Consider the following 24,496-nt stretch of genomic DNA (forward strand, 5'->3'; position numbering starts at 1 on the left):
CCCTCCACTTTCTATACAGACACATCTGCAGGTTTTTCCCTTCCTCTCTATACAGACACATCTGCAGGTTTTTCCCTCCGCTCTCTATACAGACACATCTGCAGGTTTTTCCCTCCGCTCTCTATACAGACACATCTGCAGTTTTTTCCCTCTGCTCCCTATACAGACACTTCTGCAGGTTTTTCCCTCTGCTCTCTATACAGACACATCTGCAGGTTTTTCCCTCCGCTCTCTATACAGACACATCTGCAGGTTTTTCCATCCGCTCCCTATACAGACACATCTGCAGGTTTTTCCCTCCGCTCCCTATACAGACACATCTGCAGGTTTTTCCCTCCGCTCCCTATACAGACACATCTGCAGGTTTTTCCCTCCGCTCCCTATACAGACACTTCTGCAGGTTTTTCCCTCTGCTCTCTATACAGACACATCTGCAGGTTTTTCCCTCTGCTCTCTATACAGACACATCTGCAGGTTTTTCCCTCCGCTCCCTATACAGACACATATGCAGGTTTTTCCCTCCGCTCCCTATACAGACACATCTGCAGGTTTTTCCCTCCGCTCCCTATACAGACACATCTGCAGGTTTTTCCCTCTGCTCTCTATACAGACACATCTGCAGGTTTTTCCCTCCGCTCTCTATACAGACACCTGCAGGTTTTTCCCTCCGCTCTCTATACAGACACATCTGCAGGTTTTTCCCTCCACTCTCTATACAGACACATCTGCAGGTTTTTCCCTCCGCTCTCCAGAATAATGAGAGAGAATGTTTCAGGCATTTTTCTTCCTTTCTGCACAGTGACGTTTCCTCCCTGTCATTAGGATTTGGTGGCATTGCCCTTACACTGTGTGACTTGGGGGGGAAACGTTTTGGATCCTTCCAGGAGCTTCTCACAATAGTTGGTGGAATTTGGGCCGATTCCTCCTGACAGATCTGGTGGAGCTGAGCCATGTTCGGAGGTCGCCGCTCGCTCCGGCCTTTTCAGCTTTGCCCATACATTTTCCATAGGACTGAGATCAGGGCTTTGTGATGGCCACTCCAAAACATTGACTTTGTTCTCCTGAAACCACTTTGTGACCAGTTTGGCAGTAGCTTCGGGTCATTGTCCATTTGGAAGACCCATTTCCCTCCAAGCTTTAAGTTCCTGGCTGATGTCTTGAGATGTTCTTCAGTATGGCCACATGATCTTCTCTCCTCATGACGCCATCTATTGTGTGAAGTCACCAGTCCCTCCTGCAGCAAAACAACCCCACACCATGATGATGCCGCCCCCGGGTGTCACAGTGGGGATGGTGTTCTTAGGCTTCAAAGCTTCTCCCTTTTTCCTCCAAACGTAACGGTGGTTATTATGGCCAAATAGTTCAATTTTAGTTTCGTCAGACCAAAGGACGTCTCCAAAAATTCAGGTCTTTGTTCCTATGTGCATTTTCCTGTTTCTTTTGAAGTAATGGCTTCTTCCTGGCCTTTCAGCCCATGTTGATACATTACTCGTGTCACTGTGGATAGTGACACAATCTTACCAGCTTCCGCCAGCATCTTCACAAGGTCTTCTGCTTTTGTTGTCACTGTGAAAAATGACACAATCTTACCAGCTTCCGCCAGCATCTTCACAAGGTCTTTTGCTTTTGTTGTGTCACTGTGTATAGTGACACAATCTTACCAGCTTCCGCCAGCATCTTCACAAGGTCTTCTGCTTTTGTTGTCACTGTGAATAATGACACAATCTTACCAGCTTCCGCCAGCATCTTCACAAGGTCTTCTGCTTTTGTTGTCACTGTGAATAATGACACAATCTTACCAGCTTCCGCCAGCATCTTCACAAGGTCTTCTGCTTTTGTTGTCACTGTGAATAATGACACAATCTTACCAGCTTCCGCCAGCATCTTCACAAGGTCTTTTGCTTTTGTTGTGTCACTGTGGATAGTGACACAATCTTACCAGCTTCCGCCAGCATCTTCACAAGGTCTTCTGCTTTTGTTGTGTCACTGTAGATAATGACACAATCTTACCAGCTTCCGCCAGCATCTTCACAAGGTCTTCTGCTTTTGTTGTGTCACTGTGGATAGTGACACAATCTTACCAGCTTCCGCCAGCATCTTCACAAGGTCTTCTGCTTTTGTTGTGTCACTGTGGATAATGACACAATCTTACCAGCTTCCGCCAGCATCTTCACAAGGTCTTTTGCTTTTGTTGTGTCACTGTGGATAGTGACACAATCTTACCAGCTTCCGCCAGCATCTTCACAAGGTCTTCTGCTTTTGTTGTGTCACTGTGGATAGTGACACAATCTTACCAGCTTCCGCCAGCATCTTCACAAGGTCTTCTGCTTTTGTTGTGTCACTGTGGATAATGACACAATCTTACCAGCTTCCGCCAGCATCTTCACAAGGTCTTCTGCTTTTGTTCGTGGGTTGATCTGCACATGTCTGACCAAAGCACGTTCATGTCTGGTACACAGAACCTGTCTCCTTCCTGAGCAGTATGATGGCTGCACATTCCCATCTTGTTTGTACTTGTGTATAATTGTTTGTACTGAAGAACGAGGCTCCTTCAGGTATCTGGGATTTGCACCCGAGGTCCACAATTCTCCTCCTGAGATCTTGACTAATTTGTGACTTTCCCATGATGTTACACAAAGAAGCCGTGTGTATCAGATGTACATTATGTACATCCACAGGTGTGTCTGTAATTCACTCACATGTTGCCAATAAACCTATCAGAAGCTTCCAAAGACATGACATCATCATATGGGCGGTCCCATATTGTTTAAAGGCACAGTACTACTAGTGTATGGAAACTTCTGCCTTCAACTGTCCATAACTGACCTCCTGTATTATCCTCCAGAGCTGGCATCCCTGCCCCTCTGCATTCTGGGCAGTGATATATTTCCAGATCTCGTTGATAATGATGTATGATCACATATACCGCTGATCGCAGTCTGTGAATCTTCTTTGCTCGCTGTGCCTCCGCTATCAGCACAGACTCTATTCTGTGCTGTAGCCCTTTAAGAGCCGTATCTTTATGTGCATCCTCCGGCTGAACCTCTCAATATTAATCTGCTGGGAAATTTACAGCTCAGAGTAAATCACTTTCCCGGGGTGAAAATGAGAAGGAACGTCAGCGACGCAACGAGGGAATAAAACTGACCGACAATAAAGAGGAGCGGAAGATAAAGCTCAAGTGGATGCACCTAGCGCAGGATCCGTATACAGGTAATGACCCAGGTCATAGGATAATCACTGACAATACAGGTCAATGTCCTCTCATTATATACACTGCACAGTACCACTGCTCCTGTCCTGTATATATACACTGCACAGTACCACTTCCCCTGTCCTGTATATATACACTGCACAGTACCACTTCTCCTGTCCTGTATACTGGGTGTAATCCTCAGTGTCTGTATTATTCTGTATATATACACTGCACAGTACCACTTCCCCTGTCTTGTATACTGGGTGTAATCCTCAGTACCTGTATTATTCTGTATATACACTGCACAGTACCACTTCTCCTGTCCTGTATACTGGGTGTAATCCTCAGTGTCTGTATTATTCTGTATATATACACTGCACAGTACCACTTCTCCTGTCCTGTATACTGGGTGTAATCCTCAGTATCTGTATTATTCTGTATATATACACTGCACAGTACCACTTCTCCTGTCCTGTATACTGGGTGTAATCCTCAGTGTCTGTATTATTCTGTATATATACACTGCCCAGTACGACTTCTCCTGTCCTGTATACTGGGTGTAATCCTCAGTATCTGTATTATTCTGTATATATACACTGCACAGTACCACTTCTCCTGTCCTGTATACTGGGTGTAGTCCTCAGTATCTGTATTATTCTGTATATATACACTGCACAGTACCACTTCTCCTGTCCTGTATACTGGGTGTAATCCTCAGTATCTGTATTATTCTGTATATATACACTGCACAGTGCCACTTCTCCTGTCCTGTATACTGGGTGTAATCCTCAGTATCTGTATTGTTCTGTATATATACACTGCACAGTACCACGCCTCTTGTCCTGTATACTGGGTGTAATCCTCAGTATCTGTATTATTCTGTATATATACACTGCACAGTGCCACTTCTCCTGTCCTGTATACTGGGTGTAATCCTCAGTATCTGTATTATTCTGTATATACACTGCACAGTACCACTCCTCCTGTCCTGTATACTGGGTGTAATCCTCAGTATCTGTATTATTCTGTATATATACACTGCACAGTACCACTTCTCCTGTCCTGTATACTGGGTGTAATCCTCAGTGTCTGTATTATTCTGTATATATACACTGCACAGTACCACTTCTCCTGTCCTGTATACTGGGTGTAATCCTCAGTATCTGTATTATTCTGTATATATACACTGCACAGTACCACTTCTCCTGTCCTGTATACTGGGTGTAATCCTCAGTGTCTGTATTATTCTGTATATATACACTGCACAGTACCACTTCTCCTGTCCTGTATACTGGGTGTAATCCTCAGTATCTGTATTATTCTGTATATACACTGCACAGTACCACTTCTCCTGTCCTGTATACTGGGTGTAATCCTCAGTATCTGTATTATTCTGTATACATACACTGCACAGTACCACTTCTCCTGTCCTGTATACTGGGTGTAATCCTCAGTATCTGTATTATTCTGTATATATACACTGCACAGTACCACTTCTCCTGTCCTGTATACTGGGTGTAATCCTCAGTGTCTGTATTATTCTGTATATATACACTGCACAGTACCACTTCTCCTGTCCTGTATACTGGGTGTAATCCTCAGTATCTGTATTATTCTGTATTTATACACTGCACAGTACCACTCCTCCTGTCCTGTATACTGGGTGTAATCCTCAGTACCTGTATTATTCTGTATATATACACTGCACAGTACCACTTCTCCTGTCCTGTATACTGGGTGTAATCCTCAGTATCTGTATTATTCTGTATATATACACTGCACAGTACCACTTCTCCTGTCCTGTATACTGGGTGTAATCCTCAGTGTCTGTATTATTCTGTATATATACACTGCACAGTACCACTTCTCCTGTCCTGTATATCCGGTGTAATCCTCAGTATCTGTATTATTCTGTATATATACACTGCACAGTACCACTTCTCCTGTCCTGTATACTGGGTGTAATCCTCAGTATCTGTATTATTCTGTATATATACACTGCACAGTACCACTTCTCCTGTCCTGTATACTGGGTGTAATCCTCAGTATCTGTATTATTCTGTATATATACACTGCACAGTACTACTTCTCCTGTCCTGTATACTGGATGTAATCCTCAGTGTCTGTATTATTCTGTATATATACACTGCACAGTACCACTTCTCCTGTCCTGTATACTGGGTGTAATCCTCAGTATCTGTATTATTCTGTATTTATACACTGCACAGTACCACGTCTCCTGTCCTGTATACCCGGTGTAATCCTCAGTATCTGTATTATTCTGTATATATACACTGCACAGTACTACTTCTCCTGTCCTGTATACTGGGTGTAATCCTCAGTATCTGTATTATTCTGTATATATACACTGCACACTACCACTTCTCCTGTCCTGTATACTGGGTGTAATCCTCAGTATCTGTATTATTCTGTATTTATACACTGCACAGTACCACTTCTCCTGTCCTGTATACTGGGTGTAATCCTCAGTATCTGTATTATTCTGTATATATACACTGCACAGTACCACGTCTCCTGTCCTGTATACTGGGTATAATCCTCAGTGTCTGTATTATTCTGTATATATACACTGCACAGTACCACTCCTCCTGTCCTGTATACTGGGTGTAATCCTCAGTGTCTGTATTATTCTGTATATATACACTGCACAGTACCACTTCTCCTGTCCTGTATGCTGGGTGTAATCCTCAGTATCTGTATTATTCTGTATAGATACACTGCACAGTACCACTTCTCCTGTCCTGTATACTGGGTGTAATCCTCAGTATCTGTATTATTCTGTATATATACACTGCATAGTACCACTTCTCCTGTCCTGTATACTGGGTGTAATCCTCAGTACCTGTATTATTCTGTATATATACTGCACAGTACCACTTCTCCTGTCCTGTATACTGGGTGTAATCCTCAGTATCTGTATTATTCTGTATATATACACTGCACAGTACCACTCCTCCTGTCCTGTATACTGGGTGTAATCCTCAGTATCTGTATTATTCTGTATATATACACTGCATAGTACCACTTCTCCTGTCCTGTATACTGGGTGTAATCCTCAGTATGTGTAATATTCTGTATATATACACTGCACAGTACCACTTCTCCTGTCCTGTATACTGGGTGTAATCCTCAGTACCTGTATTATTCTGTATATATACTGCACAGTACCACTTCTCCTGCCCTGTATACTGGGTGTAATCCTCAGTATCTGTATTATTCTGTATATATACACTGCACAGTACCACTTCTCCTGTCCTGTATACTGGGTGTAATCCTCAGTATCTGTATTATTCTGTATATATACACTGTACAGTGCCACTTCTCCTGTCCTGTATACTGGGTGTAATCCTCAGTATCAGTATTATTCTGTATATATACACTGCACAGTACCACTTCTCCTGTCCTGTATACTGGGTGTAATCCTCAGTATCTGTATTATTCTGTATATATACACTGCACAGTACCACTTCTCCTGTCCTGTATACTGGGTGTAATCCTCATTGTCTGTATTATTCTGTATATATACACTGCACAGTACCACTTCTCCTGTCCTGTATACTGGGTGTAATCCTCAGTATGTGTATTATTCTGTATATATACACTGCACAGTACCACTTCTCCTGTCCTGTATACTGGGTGTAATCCTCAGTATCTGTATTATTCTGTATATATACACTGCACAGTACCACTTCTCCTGTCCTGTATACTGGGTGTAATCCTCAATATCTGTATTATTCTGTATATATACACTGCACAGTACCACTTCTCCTATCCTGTATACTGGGTGTAATCCTCAGTATCTGTATTATTCTGTATATATACACTGCACAGTACCACTTCTCCTGTCATTACTAGGGGTGGACGCGGTCACGTCCTCTGCAGCGTTATGCTCGGTCTCGGTCAGTGACCTACCTCAGCGGATGAGTAACCTGAAGACGAATATCGTGACATGTCAAAGTCATCATCACTAGTGAGATACAAAAATAGCAATGAAAGTAAGTAAGGAGGAGGACAGAGATAAGACAGATAGACATGAAATACACAGATACAGGACCGGATCCCTGCACATGATCTTATTGGAATGTGCACATGTAAATTCAGACTCAAAGCAGAAAAATTACAAAAGGGAGGAAGGAACAAGTATGGAGACAAGGAGTGAAGAAACAAATCCCAATGTGTTACGCCTTAGATTCCGCACAGTGCCCCTGTGATGGTGTGATATTATGGGTTGTGTATCACTTTCTGTAGGTTCGTAATTTAGAAGCCTTACTCTATTCATTCTGTGTATTCCTTGTCTTGTCTGCAGGTTAATTAGCGCAGCTCAGTTACCATTTGCTTGCCTTGAGTGTACATTGTCCTGTTTGCAGGTTAATCACCCCCTGCCGGGATTTTGTCCCTAAGTCTGGGGGAGGGGGATGTGGAATGTGTGACGGGGTATGGGGCAGAGCAGTGAGGGACGCCAGGCTAAGGAACAATCCAAAGGGCTTTATTGGAACCACAAAGATAAAGCACCAAATATGAATATATATCCTTAAAGTCTGCAAGGAGTCCACAACAAAATAACAGATCCGGGGGCGCCTCCCGGTATTCCGACGTCAGGGAAAATAAGGCAATGGTCCTTATATGAGTGAACAATAAAAAACAATCCCACGTGGCCACTGATCTCCAGTCTGTAACAGTCCATACACAGGTTCTAGGATTTAGCCTCAGCTATAGATCCTAATGCTTCTCCAGCCGAGATCCAACTAACTGACTAAAGGCGGCATCACATGCTACGATATATCGGGCGCTATATCGTCGGGGGATTCCGTGACGCACATCCGGCATCGTTCGAGTTATCGTAGCGTGTGACAGCTACGAGCGACTGTGAACGAGCAAAAATACCTTATCGTTGCTCGTTGACAAGTCGCTCATTTTAATAAAGTTGGTCACATTCCTGGACGCAGGTTGTTGGTCGTTCCTGAGGCAGCACACGTTGCTCCGTGTGACACCCCGGGAGCGACGAACACAGCTTACCTGCGTCCCGCCGGCAATGCGGATGGAAGGAGTTGGGCGGGATGTTACATCCCGCTCATCTCCGCCCCTCCGCTTCTATTGGCCGGCTGCTGTGTGACGCGGCTGTGACGCCGAATGTCCCTCCCCCTTCAGGAAGAGGATGTTCGCCGCCCACAGCGAGGTCGTTCGGGAGGTAAGTACGTGTGACGGGGGTAAATGACTTTGTGCGCCACGGGCAACAAATTGCCCGTGACGCACAAACGACGGGTGCGGGTGCGATCGCTTACGCGATCGCACGATATATTGTCCCGTGTGACGGGGCCTTTACATGGGTCTCATTGTTCTTCTCTCCTGGGATCAGCCCCTTAGGCTAGGTTCCCACACTGCGTCTTTTTGACGCTGCGTTTTTGTGCGTTTTTGGCCGCTAAAAACGCACAAAAACGCACCTGCGTCGAAAAAACGCATAAAAAAATGCATGCGTTTTTGCCGCGATTTGGTGCGTTTTTGGCTGCGTTTTGCTGCGTTTTTGATTTCTGCGTTTTGCTGCGTTTTTCAAATGCATTGCATGGGCGGAAAACGCAGGAAAGAACTGACATGTCCATTTTTTTTTTCTAACTCAAAAACGCAGGTAAAAAAAACAGATGTGTGCGGACAGCAAAAATGAAAACTCATAGACTTTGCTGGGGAAGCAAAGTCCTGCAGTTTTGAGGCCAAAAACGCACCCGAAAAACGCACAAAAACGCCGCGAAAAACGCACTGTGCGCACATAGCCTTAGGTGGGCAGAAAAGTCCAACTCCGTCTGGACACTTGATACATGAATGGACTTTAGACTCCTGGCTCTGTCTTGTTTACCATTTGTGGATTGGAGATGTCCCATGCTGAGAAGAACAAACAATCTCCCACCAGTAGTACAAAGGAAAGACAGACTATTACACCATGAGCACAGGCGGGGGAGGGACATGCTGTTACAAATCCACCCAATGTCTCGGTTTACCTCGGGAATTATTCAGTCAGGCTGAGAAGGAGAAGAGAGAAGCAGGAAGATTTATCCTCTGGGGGAGAAGCTGCGGCTACATGCAGCACCCCAGAGAGCCGTTAAGAAACCCCGATTTCCCTGGATAAGGACTGCTGGAGGATTGTGACTGATCCCCGGGACATTTATCCCATTACTGGACTATTTTACCCCCTGTGTGGTGGATTATTTTATGGACCGTCTGATTTTGCTTGGAATAAATATTTTTTCGATTGTTCACTCATCTCTCGCTCTGTTGATTGTGTGATATGGGAGAAGGACCTCGTGACAATTGGTGGCAGCGGTGGGATCAATACAGCACAGCCCAATGGAGATCAACTCACAAAGCGAGTACAGAAACTGGATCCAGTCTAAAGGAGAGAGACAGAGATCTGGGCCTGAACTACCAGGGACTGAGTAAGGAGGCTTTAATTAATCTACTGGTGGGTCGAGCCAGACCCCCTCCTCCCAGATGTCTAATGAACAAGCAGTGGGATCGGGGATCCTGCCCCAAAAAGCCAGTGGGTGGTGTGGTATAAAGAAGAGATGGCGGTTCTGGGCCCAGTTGTATCTCAGGCGTATAGGGAGGAGGCTGCTCGCCGAGCACAGAGGAGACAAGAAGCAATGGAGTCCGGCAGAGGGAGTAATATGAGTTGGAGTGTAAACCCAGCGATCCGGGAGCCTGTGCGGATCACCCGGGAGGACTTCAAGCCATTTGATGAGACGTCCGGAGACGTGGAAGGGTTCTTCAAGGACTTTGAGCAGCAGTGTGTCATGATGGAAGTTCCCCACTCTGGCTGGGTGCGTTTGTTAGTGGGACTCCTGAACGGAAGCCTGGCAGAGGCTTATCGCACCATTGACTCACAGCAGAACCGGGATTACAACATTGTAAAGCGGACTATCCTGGATTACCATGCCATCATCCCAGACTCACATAGGGCACAGTTCTGAGACCTCCCATGCACCACGGGGGGAATCGTTTAGGATGTATGCCCATAAGATGTCGGAGATGGCTGGAAGCAGAAAATGGGTCAGAGCACGCACGCCATGCCACTTGGATGGAGCTGCAGCCCTGGCTGATGAGGCCCTTACTATCCAATCACAATGAAGGGGGCTTCTGGACAATAAGACCCAGCCTGCACCCCGGCCCTCTGCAGTTATATCTGCCCCTCCATGCAGCTGCAGGCCGATGACAACCACGGCTCACAATCCTGGGCCCCAACAGTTCCGATCATGACCCTGGGGAATCACAGAGAGGACGTGTTATGGGTGCGGACAACCTGGGCACCTGCAATCCAGTTGTCCCGCAAGGACTCAGAGGAACCCCCACGCACCTCCTCCTCGTCCGGTGCATTTTGTGCACTCCATCCTGCCTGAGGAAGAGTTACCACCACCTCCACAGGTGTGTATCGCTGACCCCTGCACCATAGAGGCCCCTGTAGGAGTCTATGGCCTCCGGCCTTTGTCACCAGGTTCTCCTCCTGCCTTCTCCAGAATGCACATTGGAAGGAGTACGACGCAGAGGAGAAGTTATCGATGTGGGCAGCCTGGGCATCTGCAAGACACTTGCCCGTCTTGTTGATTAAGGAATGACCTCACCAAATCGACCTGTTCATTCTCTACAGCCAAATACAAGGGGAGAAGAGATGTCACTCCTTCAAGTTGACTTGCCTAATGACTCAGACGCTCGTGGTCGACCACTAGGGGTTAATGGGGTGCGAGCCACAGCCCCAAGTTCCTCTCACCATCAAAGTAAGTGTAGCACCCCTGAGGTACCAGGTGCCACAAATTTAACCCGTGGAAATCCAAACCCCGGAATATCCGTGCCAGAGCAAATGCACCAGCACCTTCAGGCCACACACAGAACCCCAACACCAGACGGGGAGACTGCCTAGTAACAGGTAAAAGGGGAAGGCACTGATTGGATAGTGGCCACCCAACCTGAGGGAGAGACCCAGTGAGGGGGAGGGGCTAGTGGTCCGTTGGAAAAAGGCGTGAGGAAGTGGTGTAGAGCCTGTCAGAAGGGAGGGAGTAGAAAGTCTGTCAGGAGAGTCTGAGGAGAAGGATAGCAGGAGAGGAGGAGAGGAGTGGTAGTCGAAAGAGTGTGTGAAAGTGAACAGACAGAAAAGACCTGCAGTGAGAATGGAGTGCTGTAATAAGGAGAGAGGACCGTGAGGTGAGGACCCGGGAACTCCGGGACCTGTGGCCCCCTGTGGAAGCAGCAGACTCCAGGAACCGCAGCGTGTCCGTGGAAGGACGGAACCGAGCTCACAGACCTCAGCACAAGGCAAGGTGCAGATCCCTAGGACAGTGAGAACCATTATGGACATTGTCAATTCTGCCAGGTGAAGGAATCTCCAGGGTTCTTCACCACCAAAAGAGTCTGAAGAATCAGCAGCAAAGAGGGGACCGGGGACTGAACCCCCTAAATAGTCCAGGCTGCCTGCAATAGCACCAAGACAGAAACAGAGGGGTTCCCAAGTAGCTCCAGGCCACGGGAGCCCATCAACACCAAGTGTGCAGGGAGGACGGCCAACCCAGGTCACAGCTAGCACGGAGAACAAGGGGAGCGGGAACACCTGGGACCGGCACCCGCGGGTTCAGGAACCACCACAGCAAAGTAAACAAGGCAAGTTACACTACAACCCTGGTGTGGACTATTTCCGTGACGGCGTGCACTCACATAGACTGTGCCCCACTACAACCACCATCATCACTGCTGGGGCCAGTCCCTGCTTGCGGGGGGCTCTAACCATCCAGGCTGCATCACTCCATCAGCCCCAGCAGAAACCTACAGCGGCAGCCCCAAATAACCTGGCCGCACACCACAAGTGGCGTAGTCAACAAAAACTTATTTTTATTTTCTTTTATTTAAAACCCCCTTTATTATTTACTTCAAAAGACACCACCAGGGTCACGGAACCAGACCCTGACACGGCTGACGTCCCCGGACTAGTCCGGCCCAGTTCTGAGTCCCCCGGCCCTGGGGCGGGCGTGTCATAAGCACTTCCAGGAGGTTGTGCTGGATGGACAGAGAGTCATTGGAGTTTGTGATCCGGGGCATTTTTCACAATAGCTGGTCCCTGGGTGGTTCGGCCAGAGGCGATACATCATGGACCAGGGGTTATTGAACTGGCTGCAGGACAAAGGAAGACTATCCCAAAGGCGACTGTAGATCTGGACTTTGGCTTTGGGGTCAAGCAATGTGTGGTTGGGGTGATGAGCGGCTGCCTGCCGATATTCTCCTAGGAAATGATGTGGGAGATCTACAATTCCGATTTGTGGGTGCAGGAAACACAGTTTGAGTGAAGGAGGACACAAAGGGAAGCCTGTCCTTCCAACTTCCAACCCTACCACTGTACAAGGGACTATCCACAGCTGAGCAACATGGTCTATGTAGACCTCATGGTGTACTCACTTATTAAGAAGGAGGGAGAGGTTGTGATATTGTGTCACGCTCCCCGGGTCCCCTGCCCTGCTCCCCGGCTCACCTGCCACGCTCCCCGGCGTCTCTGCTTCTCTCCCCGGTCTCCAGCCTCCATTGCCCGCGGTCTCCAGGCTTCCCGGTCCCCGCTCCCGGCGCCCGTCGGTTACACAGCCCCAGCCCGGCTCTCCTGCTTCTTCCTCACCGCTCCCTGCCCTGGCTTCTGGCACCCGGGCCGCGCACATGCGCATTAGGGCGCGCGCGCGGTCATTGACCCTTTCTTAAAGGGCCAGCGTCCACTGACAGGAAATTAAGCACACAGGTACAGGGTATAAAGGGGTTTAGTGTCCAAGTGGGCGGGGCCTGTTCTTCGTGTTTCCCAAGCTAGGAGTCAGGTCTCCTTGTGTTCCTGTGAGATACTCACCTCTCTCTCTTCTAGAGCCGTTCCTGCCTCGCCATCCGGTCCTGCCGAATCCTGAACCCCGAACGCTGACTATCTGCCATCCTGTCAGTCCGTACCACCTCTGATCCCTGCGGTGACCCGTCCTCTCGCTCCATCGGTTCCGGACTCCGCCTGACAACATCTCGGCCTCCGAACCTGAGCTCCGTCACCCGGACTACCATCTGTGACTCCGTGGTCCCAGGGACTTCACCGTTCTACTCTTGTACACGGACTGTCCTGCTAACCGTAGTGCTCCGGCTACCGGACCCCTTGCCTTCATCAAGGAGTTCGGCCCAGTGGATCCACCTCCTGGGTCTGCCCGTCCACCTGGCCCTAACATATTGTGGGTTGTGTATCATTTTGTGTAGGAGCCTTGCTCCATTCATTCTATGTATTCCTTGTCTTGTCTGCAGGTTAATTAGCTCAGCTCAGTTACCATTTGCTTGCCTTGTGTGTACATTGTCCTGTTTGCAGGTTAATCACTCCCTGCCGGGTTTTTCTCCCTAAGTCTGGGGGAGGGGGGGGGGAGGGGGCTGGAATCCACCCAACCTTTCTGTTTACCTGGGGGATTATTCAGTCTGGTAAAGAAGGAGAAGAGACAAGCAGGAAGATTCATCCTCTGGGAGAGAAGCTGCGGCTACAGGCAGCACCCCGGAGAGCCGTTGGGAAACCCCGATTTCCCTGGAAAAGGACTGCTGGAGGATTTTGACTGTTCCCCAGGACATTTATCCCATTACTGGATGTTTTTACCCTCTGTGCAGTGGATTATTTAATGGACCGTCTGTTTTGCTTGAAATAAATGTTCTTTGGATTGTTCGCTTATCTCTCGCTCTGTTGATTGTGTGATATTGGAGAAGGACCCTGTGACAGTCCCCTTTGACTCTGATCTCAGCAAGAATATCAAGGGGGTGTAAAGTTATCAGAGTAACTTTGAGTAATGAAAGGGGGAACATATTCCGATCTGTTTCACGTTTGTACCTGTGAGATTTTGCCGCCTTCAGTCTGAATCTATAAATGTGCACATTCTAATGAGAACAAGGAAAACACTGCGTGAGCAGAGGTGTTCAGATGGTTGACCGGTACTGTACATACATATAAGATTATGGATGGATGGATGGAGCGATAGATAGATAGATAGATAGATACGGTAGATAGATAGAGGGATAGATAGATAGATAGATAGATAGATAGATACGGTAGATAGATAGAGGGATAGATAGATAGATAGATAGATAGATACGGTAGATAGATAGAGGGATAGATAGATAGAGGGATAGATAGAGGGATAGATAGATAGATAGATAGATAGATACGGTAGATAGATAGATAGATAGATAGATGGGAGATTGGCGGTTACCTGTCTGTGTCCAGAGCTACCAGCGGTTTCTCGTCGGGGCTCTGGTCTAGAGAGGAGTATCCTTTGTTCGGGACGACCAGTCTGAGAAATAATGAGACATATCACATATAAGTATAAATGACTTAGAGGACACCGCTCCATTGGGGGCACCATCATTCGGTGAGCGGTATTATTTATACTGGTTTCAGTCAATCACATTATTGGCGCGCCCATCCCGCCGTGTGGGTACCTTGTTCGGGCCATGACGTTGTTCTTCTTGGGCTGTTGATTCACCGGGCTCCCGACGTTCCCGTTCTTCAGTGACCCCTTCCGGGCCATCTCCCGCTGCTTCTCTGTAACAGAGAGGAATAAGATGATTAAGAGAGGACATCCGAAAAAAGAAGAAGAGAACGTTAGCCAAGAGCAAGAAAGGGGCGGTATAAACACAATCCGCATCATCCGTGTATGAGCAGGAGACTCCCAACATTGGAGCCGGACTCCCAACATCGGGGCCGGAATCCCAACATCGGGGCCGGACTCCCAACATCGGGGCCGGACTCCCAACATCGGGCCCGGACTCCCAACATCGGGGCCGGACTCCCAACATCGGGGCCGGACTCCCAACATCGGGGCCGGACACCCAACATCGGGGCCGCACTCCCAACACCGGAGCCGGACTCCCAACATCGGGGCCGGACTCCCAACATCGGGGCCGGACACCCATCATCGGGGCCCGATTCCCAACATCGGGGCCGGACTCCCATCATTGGGGCCGGACTCCCAACATCGGGGCCGGACTCCCATCATTGGGGCCGGACTCCCAACATTGGGCCCCGATTCCCAACATCGGGGCGGACTCCCAACATTTGGGCCGAACTCCCAACATCGGGGCCGGACCCACTGGCCAGCACGTTTTTTCATTTCCTCTATGATATATGATGACGGAAGGAACATTCCTGTCCAACTCGGGCAGAGGGGAGGCATCAGCCCTCAACTACAGACCGGGGGGGGGGGCTACAGAATACAAATATCAGCCCCAATCACCAGGTCAAGCAACTTCTCGTGTGTCTGGAGGATTAACCCTTCCAGGCCCAATATTCACCCGAGCACCCTGAGAGCTAACAGAAAGTCAGCAGAGTCCGGAGTGACTGGAGCCGCACAGTGATGTCTCCAAGAGCTGCACGGCCTCTCCGCATTGGTGACATCTTGAAGCGCTGCTCTGGGCGGCTGCTGTGCGCCCTGTGGGTGGTCCCAGACTCATTATCTGTACAGTGTGGGGGGCTCCGGCCTCCCCCCGATCTTACAATCCCTCTGCTCCTCACATTATTCTTGTGACCTTTCCTCTGGACTCGCTGACATTTATTAATGGGAATTAAGAAAAGAAAACAAGAGAAGCCGCGCAATAAGGAGGACAGCGAGACCGCGACACCGGAGGGGGGAACCGCCGCGGACAGAAGGGGGGGGCAAAATACACTGTACCCCCCTCACCTGCCCTGCTGGGGGTCCTCCATACACCTCCCCTGCCCTGCTGGGGGTCCTCCGCACACCTCACCTGCCCTGCTGGGGGTCCTCCATACACCTCACCTGCCCTGCTGGGGGTCCTCCATACACCTCACCTGCCCTGCTGGGTGTCCTCCATACACCTCACCTCTTCTGCTGGGGGTCCTCCATACACTTCACCTGTCCTGCTGGGGGTCCTCCATACACCTCACCTGCCCTGCTGGGGGTCCTCCATACACTTCACCTGTCCTGCTGGGGTCCTCCATACACCTCACCTGCCCTGCTGGGGGTCCTCCATACACCTCACCTGCCCTGCTGGGGGTCCTCCATACACCTCACCTGCCCTGCTGGGGGTCCTCCATACACCTCACCTGCCCTGCTGGGGGTCCTCCATACACCTCACCTGCCCTGCTGGGGGTCCTCCATACACCTCACCTGCCCTGCTGGGGGTCCTCCATACACCTCACCTGCCCTGCTGGGGGTCCTCCATACACCTCACCTGCCCTGCTGGGGGTCCTCCATACACCTCACCTGTCCTGCTGGGGGTCCTCCATACACCTCACCTGCCCTGCTGGGGGTCCTCCATACACCTCACCTGCCCTGCTGGGGGTCCTCCTTACACCTCACCTGTCCTGCTGGGGTCCTCCATACACCTCACCTGCCCTGCTGGGGTCCTCCATACACCTCACCTGCCCTGCTGGGGGTCCTCCATACACCTCACCTGTCCTGCTGGGGGTCCTCCATACACCTCACCTGCCCTGCTGGGGGTCCTCCATACACCTCACCTGTCCTGCTGGGGGTCCTCCATACACCTCACCTGCCCTGCTGGGGGTCCTCCATACACCTCACCTGCCCTGCTGGGGTCCTCCATACACCTCACCTTTCCTGCTGGGGGTCCTCCATACACCTCACCTGCCCTGCTGGGGGTCCTCCATACACCTCACCTGCCCTGCTGGGAGTCCTCCGCACACCTCACCTGCCCTGCTGGGGGTCCTCCATACACCTCACCTGCCCTGCTGGGGGTCCTCCGCACACCTCACCTGCCCTGCTGGGGGTCCTCCATACACCTCACCTGCCCTGCTGGGGGTCCCCTGTACACCTCACCTGCCCTGCTGGGGGTCCTCCATACACCTCACCTGCCCTGCTGGGGGTCCTCCATACACCTCACCTGTCCTGCTGGGGGTCCTCCATACACCTCACCTGTCCTGCTGGGGGTCCTCCATACACCTCACCTGTCCTGCTGGGGGTCCTCCATACACCTCACCTGCCCTGCTGGGGTCCTCCATACACCTCACCTGCCCTGCTGGGGGTCCTCCATACACCTCACCTGTCCTGCTGGGGGTCCTCCATACACCTCACCTGTCCTGCTGGGGGTCCTCCATACACCTCACCTGCCCTGCTGGGGGTCCTCCATACACCTCACCTGTCCTGCTGGGGGTTCTCCATACACCTCACCTGTCCTGCTGGGGTCCTCCATACACCTCACCTGCCCTGCTGGGGGTCCTCCATACACATCACCTGTCCTGCTGGGGGTCCTCCATACACCTCACCTGCCCTGCTGGGGGTCCTCCATACACCTCACCTGCCCTGCTGGGGGTCCTCCATACACCTCACCTGCCCTGCTGGGGGTCCTCCGCACACCTCACCTGCCCTGCTGGGGGTCCTCCATACACCTCACCTGCCCTGCTGGGGGTACTCCATACACCTCACCTGCCCTGCTGGGGTCCTCCATACACCTCACCTGTCCTGCTGGGGTCCTCCATACACCTCACCTGCCCTGCTGGGGGTCCTCCATACACCTCACCTGCCCTGCTGGGGGTCCTCCATACACCTCACCTGTCCTGCTGGGGGTCCTCCATACACCTCACCTGTCCTGCTGGGGGTCCTCCGCACACCTCACCTGCCCTGCTGGGGGTCCTCCATACACCTCACCTGCCCTGCTGGGGGTCCTCCATACACCTCACCTGCCCTGCTGGGGTCCTCCATACACCTCACCTGTCCTGCTGGGGTCCTCCATACACCTCACCTGCCCTGCTGGGGGTCCTCCATACACCTCACCTGCCCTGCTGGGGGTCCTCCATACACCTCACCTGCCCTGCTGGGGGTCCTCCATACACCTCACCTGCCCTGCTGGGGGTCCTCCATACACCTCACCTGCCCTGCTGGGGGTCCTCCATACACCTCACCTGCCCTGCTGGGGGTCCTCCATACACCTCACCTGTCCTGCTGGGGTCCTCCATACACCTCACCTGTCCTGCTGGGGGTCCTCCATACACCTCACCTGCCCTGCTGGGGGTCCTCCATACACCTCACCTGCCCTGCTGGGGTCCTCCATACACCTCACCTGTCCTGCTGGGGGTCCTCCATACACCTCACCTGCCCTGCTGGGGGTCCTCCATACACCTCACCTGCCCTGCTGGGGGTCCTCCATACACCTCACCTGTCCTGCTGGGGGTTCTCCATACACCTCACCTGTCCTGCTGGGGGTCCTCCATACACCTCACTTGTCCTGTTGGGGGTCCTCCGCACACCTCACCTGCCCTGCTGGGGGTCCTCCATACACCTCACCTGTCCTGCTGGGGGTCCTCCATACACCTCACCTGCCCTGCTGGGGGTCCTCCATACACCTCACCTGCCCTGCTGGGGGTCCTCCATACACCTCACCTGCCCTGCTGGGGGTCCTCCATACACCTCACCTGCCCTGCTGGGGGTCCTCCATACACCTCCCCTGCCCTGCTGGGGGTCCTCCGCACACCTCACCTGCCCTGCTGGGGGTCCTCCATACACCTCACCTGCCCTGCTGGGGGTCCTCCATACACCTCACCTGCCCTGCTGGGGTCCTCCATACACCTCACCTGTCCTGCTGGGGTCCTCCATACACCTCACCTGCCCTGCTGGGGGTCCTCCATACACCTCACCTGCCCTGCTGGGGGTCCTCCATACACCTCACCTGTCCTGCTGGGGGTCCTCCATACACCTCACCTGTCCTGCTGGGGGTCCTCCGCACACCTCACCTGCCCTGCTGGGGGTCCTCCATACACCTCACCTGCCCTGCTGGGGTCCTCCATACACCTCACCTGTCCTGCTGGGGTCCTCCATACACCTCACCTGCCCTGCTGGGGGTCCTCCATACACCTCACCTGCCCTGCTGGGGGTCCTCCATACACCTCACCTGCCCTGCTGGGGTCCTCCATACACCTCACCTGTCCTGCTGGGGTCCTCCATACACCTCACCTGCCCTGCTGGGGGTCCTCCATACACCTCACCTGCCCTGCTGGGGTCCTCCATACACCTCACCTGTCCTGCTGGGGTCCTCCATACACCTCACCTGCCCTGCTGGGGTCCTCCATACACCTCACCTGTCCTGCTGGGGTCCTCCATACACCTCACTTGCCCTGCTGGGGGTCCTCCATACATCCATACACCTCACCTGCCCTGCTGGGGTCCTCCATACACCTCACCTGCCCTGCTGGGGGTCCTCCATACACCTCACCTGCCCTGCTGGGGGTCCTCCATACACCTCCCCTGCCCTGCTGGGGGTCCTCCGCACACCTCACCTGCCCTGCTGGGGGTCCTCCATACACCTCACCTGCCCTGTTGGGGGTCCTCCGCACACCTCACCTGTCCTGTTGGGGGTCCTCCATACACCTCACCTTTCCTGCTGGGGGTCCTCCATACACCTCACCTGCCCTGCTGGGGTCCTCCATACACCTCACCTGCCCTGCTGGGGGTCCTCCATACACCTCACCTGTCCTGCTGGGGGTCCTCCATACACCTCACCTGTCCTGCTGGGGGTCCTCCATACACCTCACCTGCCCTGCTGGGGGTCCTCCATACACCTCACCTGCCCTGCTGGGGGTCCTCCATACACCTCACCTGCCCTGCTGGGGGTCCTCCATACACCTCACCTTTCCTGCTGGGGGTCCTCCATACACCTCACCTGCCCTGCTGGGGTCCTCCATACACCTCACCTTTCCTGCTGGGGGTCCTCCATACACCTCACCTGCCCTGCTGGGGGTCCTCCATACACCTCACCTGCCCTGCTGGGAGTCCTCCGCACACCTCACCTGCCCTGCTGGGGGTCCTCCATACACCTCACCTGCCCTGCTGGGGGTCCTCCGCACACCTCACCTGCCCTGCTGGGGGTCCTCCATACACCTCACCTGCCCTGCTGGGGGTCCCCTGTACACCTCACCTGCCCTGCTGGGGGTCCTCCATACACCTCACCTGCCCTGCTGGGGGTCCTCCATACACCTCACCTGTCCTGCTGGGGGTCCTCCATACACCTCACCTGTCCTGCTGGGGGTCCTCCATACACCTCACCTGTCCTGCTGGGGGTCCTCCATACACCTCACCTGTCCTGCTGGGGGTCCTCCATACACCTCACCTGCCCTGCTGGGGTCCTCCATACACCTCACCTGCCCTGCTGGGGGTCCTCCATACACCTCACCTGTCCTGCTGGGGGTCCTCCATACACCTCACCTGTCCTGCTGGGGGTCCTCCATACACCTCACCTGCCCTGCTGGGGGTCCTCCATACACCTCACCTGTCCTGCTGGGGGTTCTCCATACACCTCACCTGTCCTGCTGGGGTCCTCCATACACCTCACCTGCCCTGCTGGGGGTCCTCCATACACATCACCTGTCCTGCTGGGGGTCCTCCATACACCTCACCTGCCCTGCTGGGGGTCCTCCATACACCTCACCTGTCCTGCTGGGGGTCCTCCATACACCTCACCTGCCCTGCTGGGGGTCCTCCATACACCTCACCTGCCCTGCTGGGGGTCCTCCATACACCTCACCTGCCCTGCTGGGGGTCCTCCGCACACCTCACCTGCCCTGCTGGGGGTCCTCCATACACCTCACCTGCCCTGCTGGGGGTACTCCATACACCTCACCTGCCCTGCTGGGGTCCTCCATACACCTCACCTGTCCTGCTGGGGTCCTCCATACACCTCACCTGCCCTGCTGGGGGTCCTCCATACACCTCACCTGCCCTGCTGGGGGTCCTCCATACACCTCACCTGTCCTGCTGGGGGTCCTCCATACACCTCACCTGTCCTGCTGGGGGTCCTCCGCACACCTCACCTGCCCTGCTGGGGGTCCTCCATACACCTCACCTGCCCTGCTGGGGGTCCTCCATACACCTCACCTGCCCTGCTGGGGTCCTCCATACACCTCACCTGTCCTGCTGGGGTCCTCCATACACCTCACCTGCCCTGCTGGGGGTCCTCCATACACCTCACCTGCCCTGCTGGGGGTCCTCCATACACCTCACCTGCCCTGCTGGGGGTCCTCCATACACCTCACCTGCCCTGCTGGGGGTCCTCCATACACCTCACCTGCCCTGCTGGGGGTCCTCCATACACCTCACCTGCCCTGCTGGGGGTCCTCCATACACCTCACCTGCCCTGCTGGGGGTCCTCCATACACCTCACCTGTCCTGCTGGGGTCCTCCATACACCTCACCTGTCCTGCTGGGGGTCCTCCATACACCTCACCTGCCCTGCTGGGGGTCCTCCATACACCTCACCTGCCCTGCTGGGGTCCTCCATACACCTCACCTGTCCTGCTGGGGGTCCTCCATACACCTCACCTGCCCTGCTGGGGGTCCTCCATACACCTCACCTGCCCTGCTGGGGGTCCTCCATACACCTCACCTGCCCTGCTGGGGGTCCTCCATACACCTCACCTGTCCTGCTGGGGGTTCTCCATACACCTCACCTGTCCTGCTGGGGGTCCTCCATACACCTCACTTGTCCTGTTGGGGGTCCTCCGCACACCTCACCTGCCCTGCTGGGGGTCCTCCATACACCTCACCTGTCCTGCTGGGGGTCCTCCATACACCTCACCTGCCCTGCTGGGGGTCCTCCATACACCTCACCTGCCCTGCTGGGGGTCCTCCATACACCTCACCTGCCCTGCTGGGGGTCCTCCATACACCTCACCTGCCCTGCTGGGGGTCCTCCATACACCTCCCCTGCCCTGCTGGGGGTCCTCCGCACACCTCACCTGCCCTGCTGGGGGTCCTCCATACACCTCACCTGCCCTGCTGGGGGTCCTCCATACACCTCACCTGCCCTGCTGGGGTCCTCCATACACCTCACCTGTCCTGCTGGGGTCCTCCATACACCTCACCTGCCCTGCTGGGGGTCCTCCATACACCTCACCTGCCCTGCTGGGGGTCCTCCATACACCTCACCTGTCCTGCTGGGGGTCCTCCATACACCTCACCTGTCCTGCTGGGGGTCCTCCGCACACCTCACCTGCCCTGCTGGGGGTCCTCCATACACCTCACCTGCCCTGCTGGGGTCCTCCATACACCTCACCTGTCCTGCTGGGGTCCTCCATACACCTCACCTGCCCTGCTGGGGGTCCTCCATACACCTCACCTGCCCTGCTGGGGGTCCTCCATACACCTCACCTGCCCTGCTGGGGTCCTCCATACACCTCACCTGTCCTGCTGGGGTCCTCCATACACCTCACCTGCCCTGCTGGGGGTCCTCCATACACCTCACCTGCCCTGCTGGGGTCCTCCATACACCTCACCTGTCCTGCTGGGGTCCTCCATACACCTCACCTGCCCTGCTGGGGTCCTCCATACACCTCACCTGTCCTGCTGGGGTCCTCCATACACCTCACTTGCCCTGCTGGGGGTCCTCCATACATCCATACACCTCACCTGCCCTGCTGGGGTCCTCCATACACCTCACCTGCCCTGCTGGGGGTCCTCCATACACCTCACCTGCCCTGCTGGGGGTCCTCCATACACCTCCCCTGCCCTGCTGGGGGTCCTCCGCACACCTCACCTGCCCTGCTGGGGGTCCTCCATACACCTCACCTGCCCTGTTGGGGGTCCTCCGCACACCTCACCTGTCCTGTTGGGGGTCCTCCATACACCTCACCTTTCCTGCTGGGGGTCCTCCATACACCTCACCTGCCCTGCTGGGGTCCTCCATACACCTCACCTGCCCTGCTGGGGGTCCTCCATACACCTCACCTGTCCTGCTGGGGGTCCTCCATACACCTCACCTGTCCTGCTGGGGGTCCTCCATACACCTCACCTGCCCTGCTGGGGGTCCTCCATACACCTCACCTGCCCTGCTGGGGGTCCTCCATACACCTCACCTGCCCTGCTGGGGGTCCTCCATACACCTCACCTGTCTTGTTGGGGGTCCTCCGCACGCTGGCGGCCGCTCCTCAGTACCAGTATGTGGCTGCGTGTTCTCCCCCGCGCTGCACGTCTCCTCTCGCCTGAGGGCAGTATTTGGGCCCTACATCTTCCATTGTAATCTTCGTTCTGTTGCTGTTAACTACTCGTCTGCCGGTGCCCCCTAATAACCCCGTCCTCTGCAATGTCTCTCGCTCTAATCTAATTACCAGCTCTGTCTCCATCCGATTATCTGCGCCCCCCCCCCCCGCAGGGTCTGGTGCTGCGCCACCGCGCGACCGGGCACTGTGCTCCAATACTGATACACCGCACACACACAGTGATAGACCGCAAACACACACCGCTCACAGTACAGACCCCCTCACCCCGCAGACCCCCTCACCCCGCAGACCCCCCACCCCGCAGACCCCCCACCCCGCAAACCCCCTCACCCCGCAAACCCCCTCACCCCGCAAACCCCCTCACCCCGCAAACCCCCTCACCCCGCAAACCCCCTCACCCCGCAGACCCCCCACCCGCAGACCCCCTCACCCCGCAAACCCCCTCACCCCGCAAACCCCCTCACCCCGCAGACCCCCCACCCGCAGACCCCCTCACCCCGCAGACCCCCTCACCCCGCAGACCCCCTCACCCCGCAGACCCCCTCACCCCGCAGACTCCCTCACCACGCAGACCCCCTCACCCCGCAGACCCCCTCACCCCGCAGACCCCCTCACCACGCAGACCCCCTCACCCCGCAGACGCCCTCACCCCGCAGAACCCCTCACCACGCAGAACCCCTCACCACGCAGACCCCCTCACCACGCAGACCCCCTCACCCCGCAGACGCCCTCACCCCGCAGACCCCCTCACCACGCAGACCCCCTCACCCCGCAGACCCCCTCACCACGCAGACCCCCTCACCACGCAGACCCCCTCACCCCGCAGACTCCCTCACCCCGCAGACCCCCTCACCCCGCAGACCCCCTCACCCCGCAGACTCCCTATCCCCGCAGACCCCCTCACCCCGCAGACGCCCTCACCCCGCAGACCCCCTCACCCCGCAGACCCCCTCACCCCGCAGACCCCCTCACCACGCAGACCCCCTCACCCCGCAGACCCCCTCACCACGCAGACCCCCTCACCACGCAGACCCCCTCACCCCGCAGACCCCCTCACCACGCAGACCCCCTCACCCCGCAGACCCCCTCACCCCGCAGACCCCCTCACCACGCAGACCCCCTCACCCCGCAGACGTCCTCACCCCGCAGACTCCCTCACCCCGCAGACCCCCTCACCCCGCAGACGCCCTCACCCCGCAGACCCCCTCACCCCGCAGACCTCCTCACCCTGCAGACTCCCTCACCCCGCAGACCCCCTCACCCCGCAGACCCCCTCACCCCGCAGACTCCCTCACCCC

At 54.3% G+C, this 24,496-nt stretch overlaps 1 protein-coding gene across 2 annotated transcripts in view; it reads right to left on the minus strand.

Annotated features, from left to right (window-relative positions):
- FAM219A (family with sequence similarity 219 member A) overlaps window positions 1-24,496 on the minus strand; it is a 159,054-nt gene that overhangs the window by 6,954 nt on the left and 127,604 nt on the right. For both annotated transcript variants that reach the window (XM_075329981.1, XM_075329972.1), the window contains exons 3-5: window positions 14,678-14,780; window positions 14,449-14,529; window positions 7,130-7,184 (exon numbers count right to left, since the gene is read on the minus strand). In XM_075329981.1, coding sequence (XP_075186096.1) covers window positions 7,130-7,184; window positions 14,449-14,529; window positions 14,678-14,780 — 239 coding nt within the window. The remainder of the gene's footprint in view (window positions 1-7,129; window positions 7,185-14,448; window positions 14,530-14,677; window positions 14,781-24,496) is intronic.

Source organism: Anomaloglossus baeobatrachus, chromosome 1 (genome assembly GCF_048569485.1).
Source record: "Anomaloglossus baeobatrachus isolate aAnoBae1 chromosome 1, aAnoBae1.hap1, whole genome shotgun sequence".
NCBI classification, from domain to species: Eukaryota; Metazoa; Chordata; class Amphibia; order Anura; family Aromobatidae; genus Anomaloglossus; species Anomaloglossus baeobatrachus.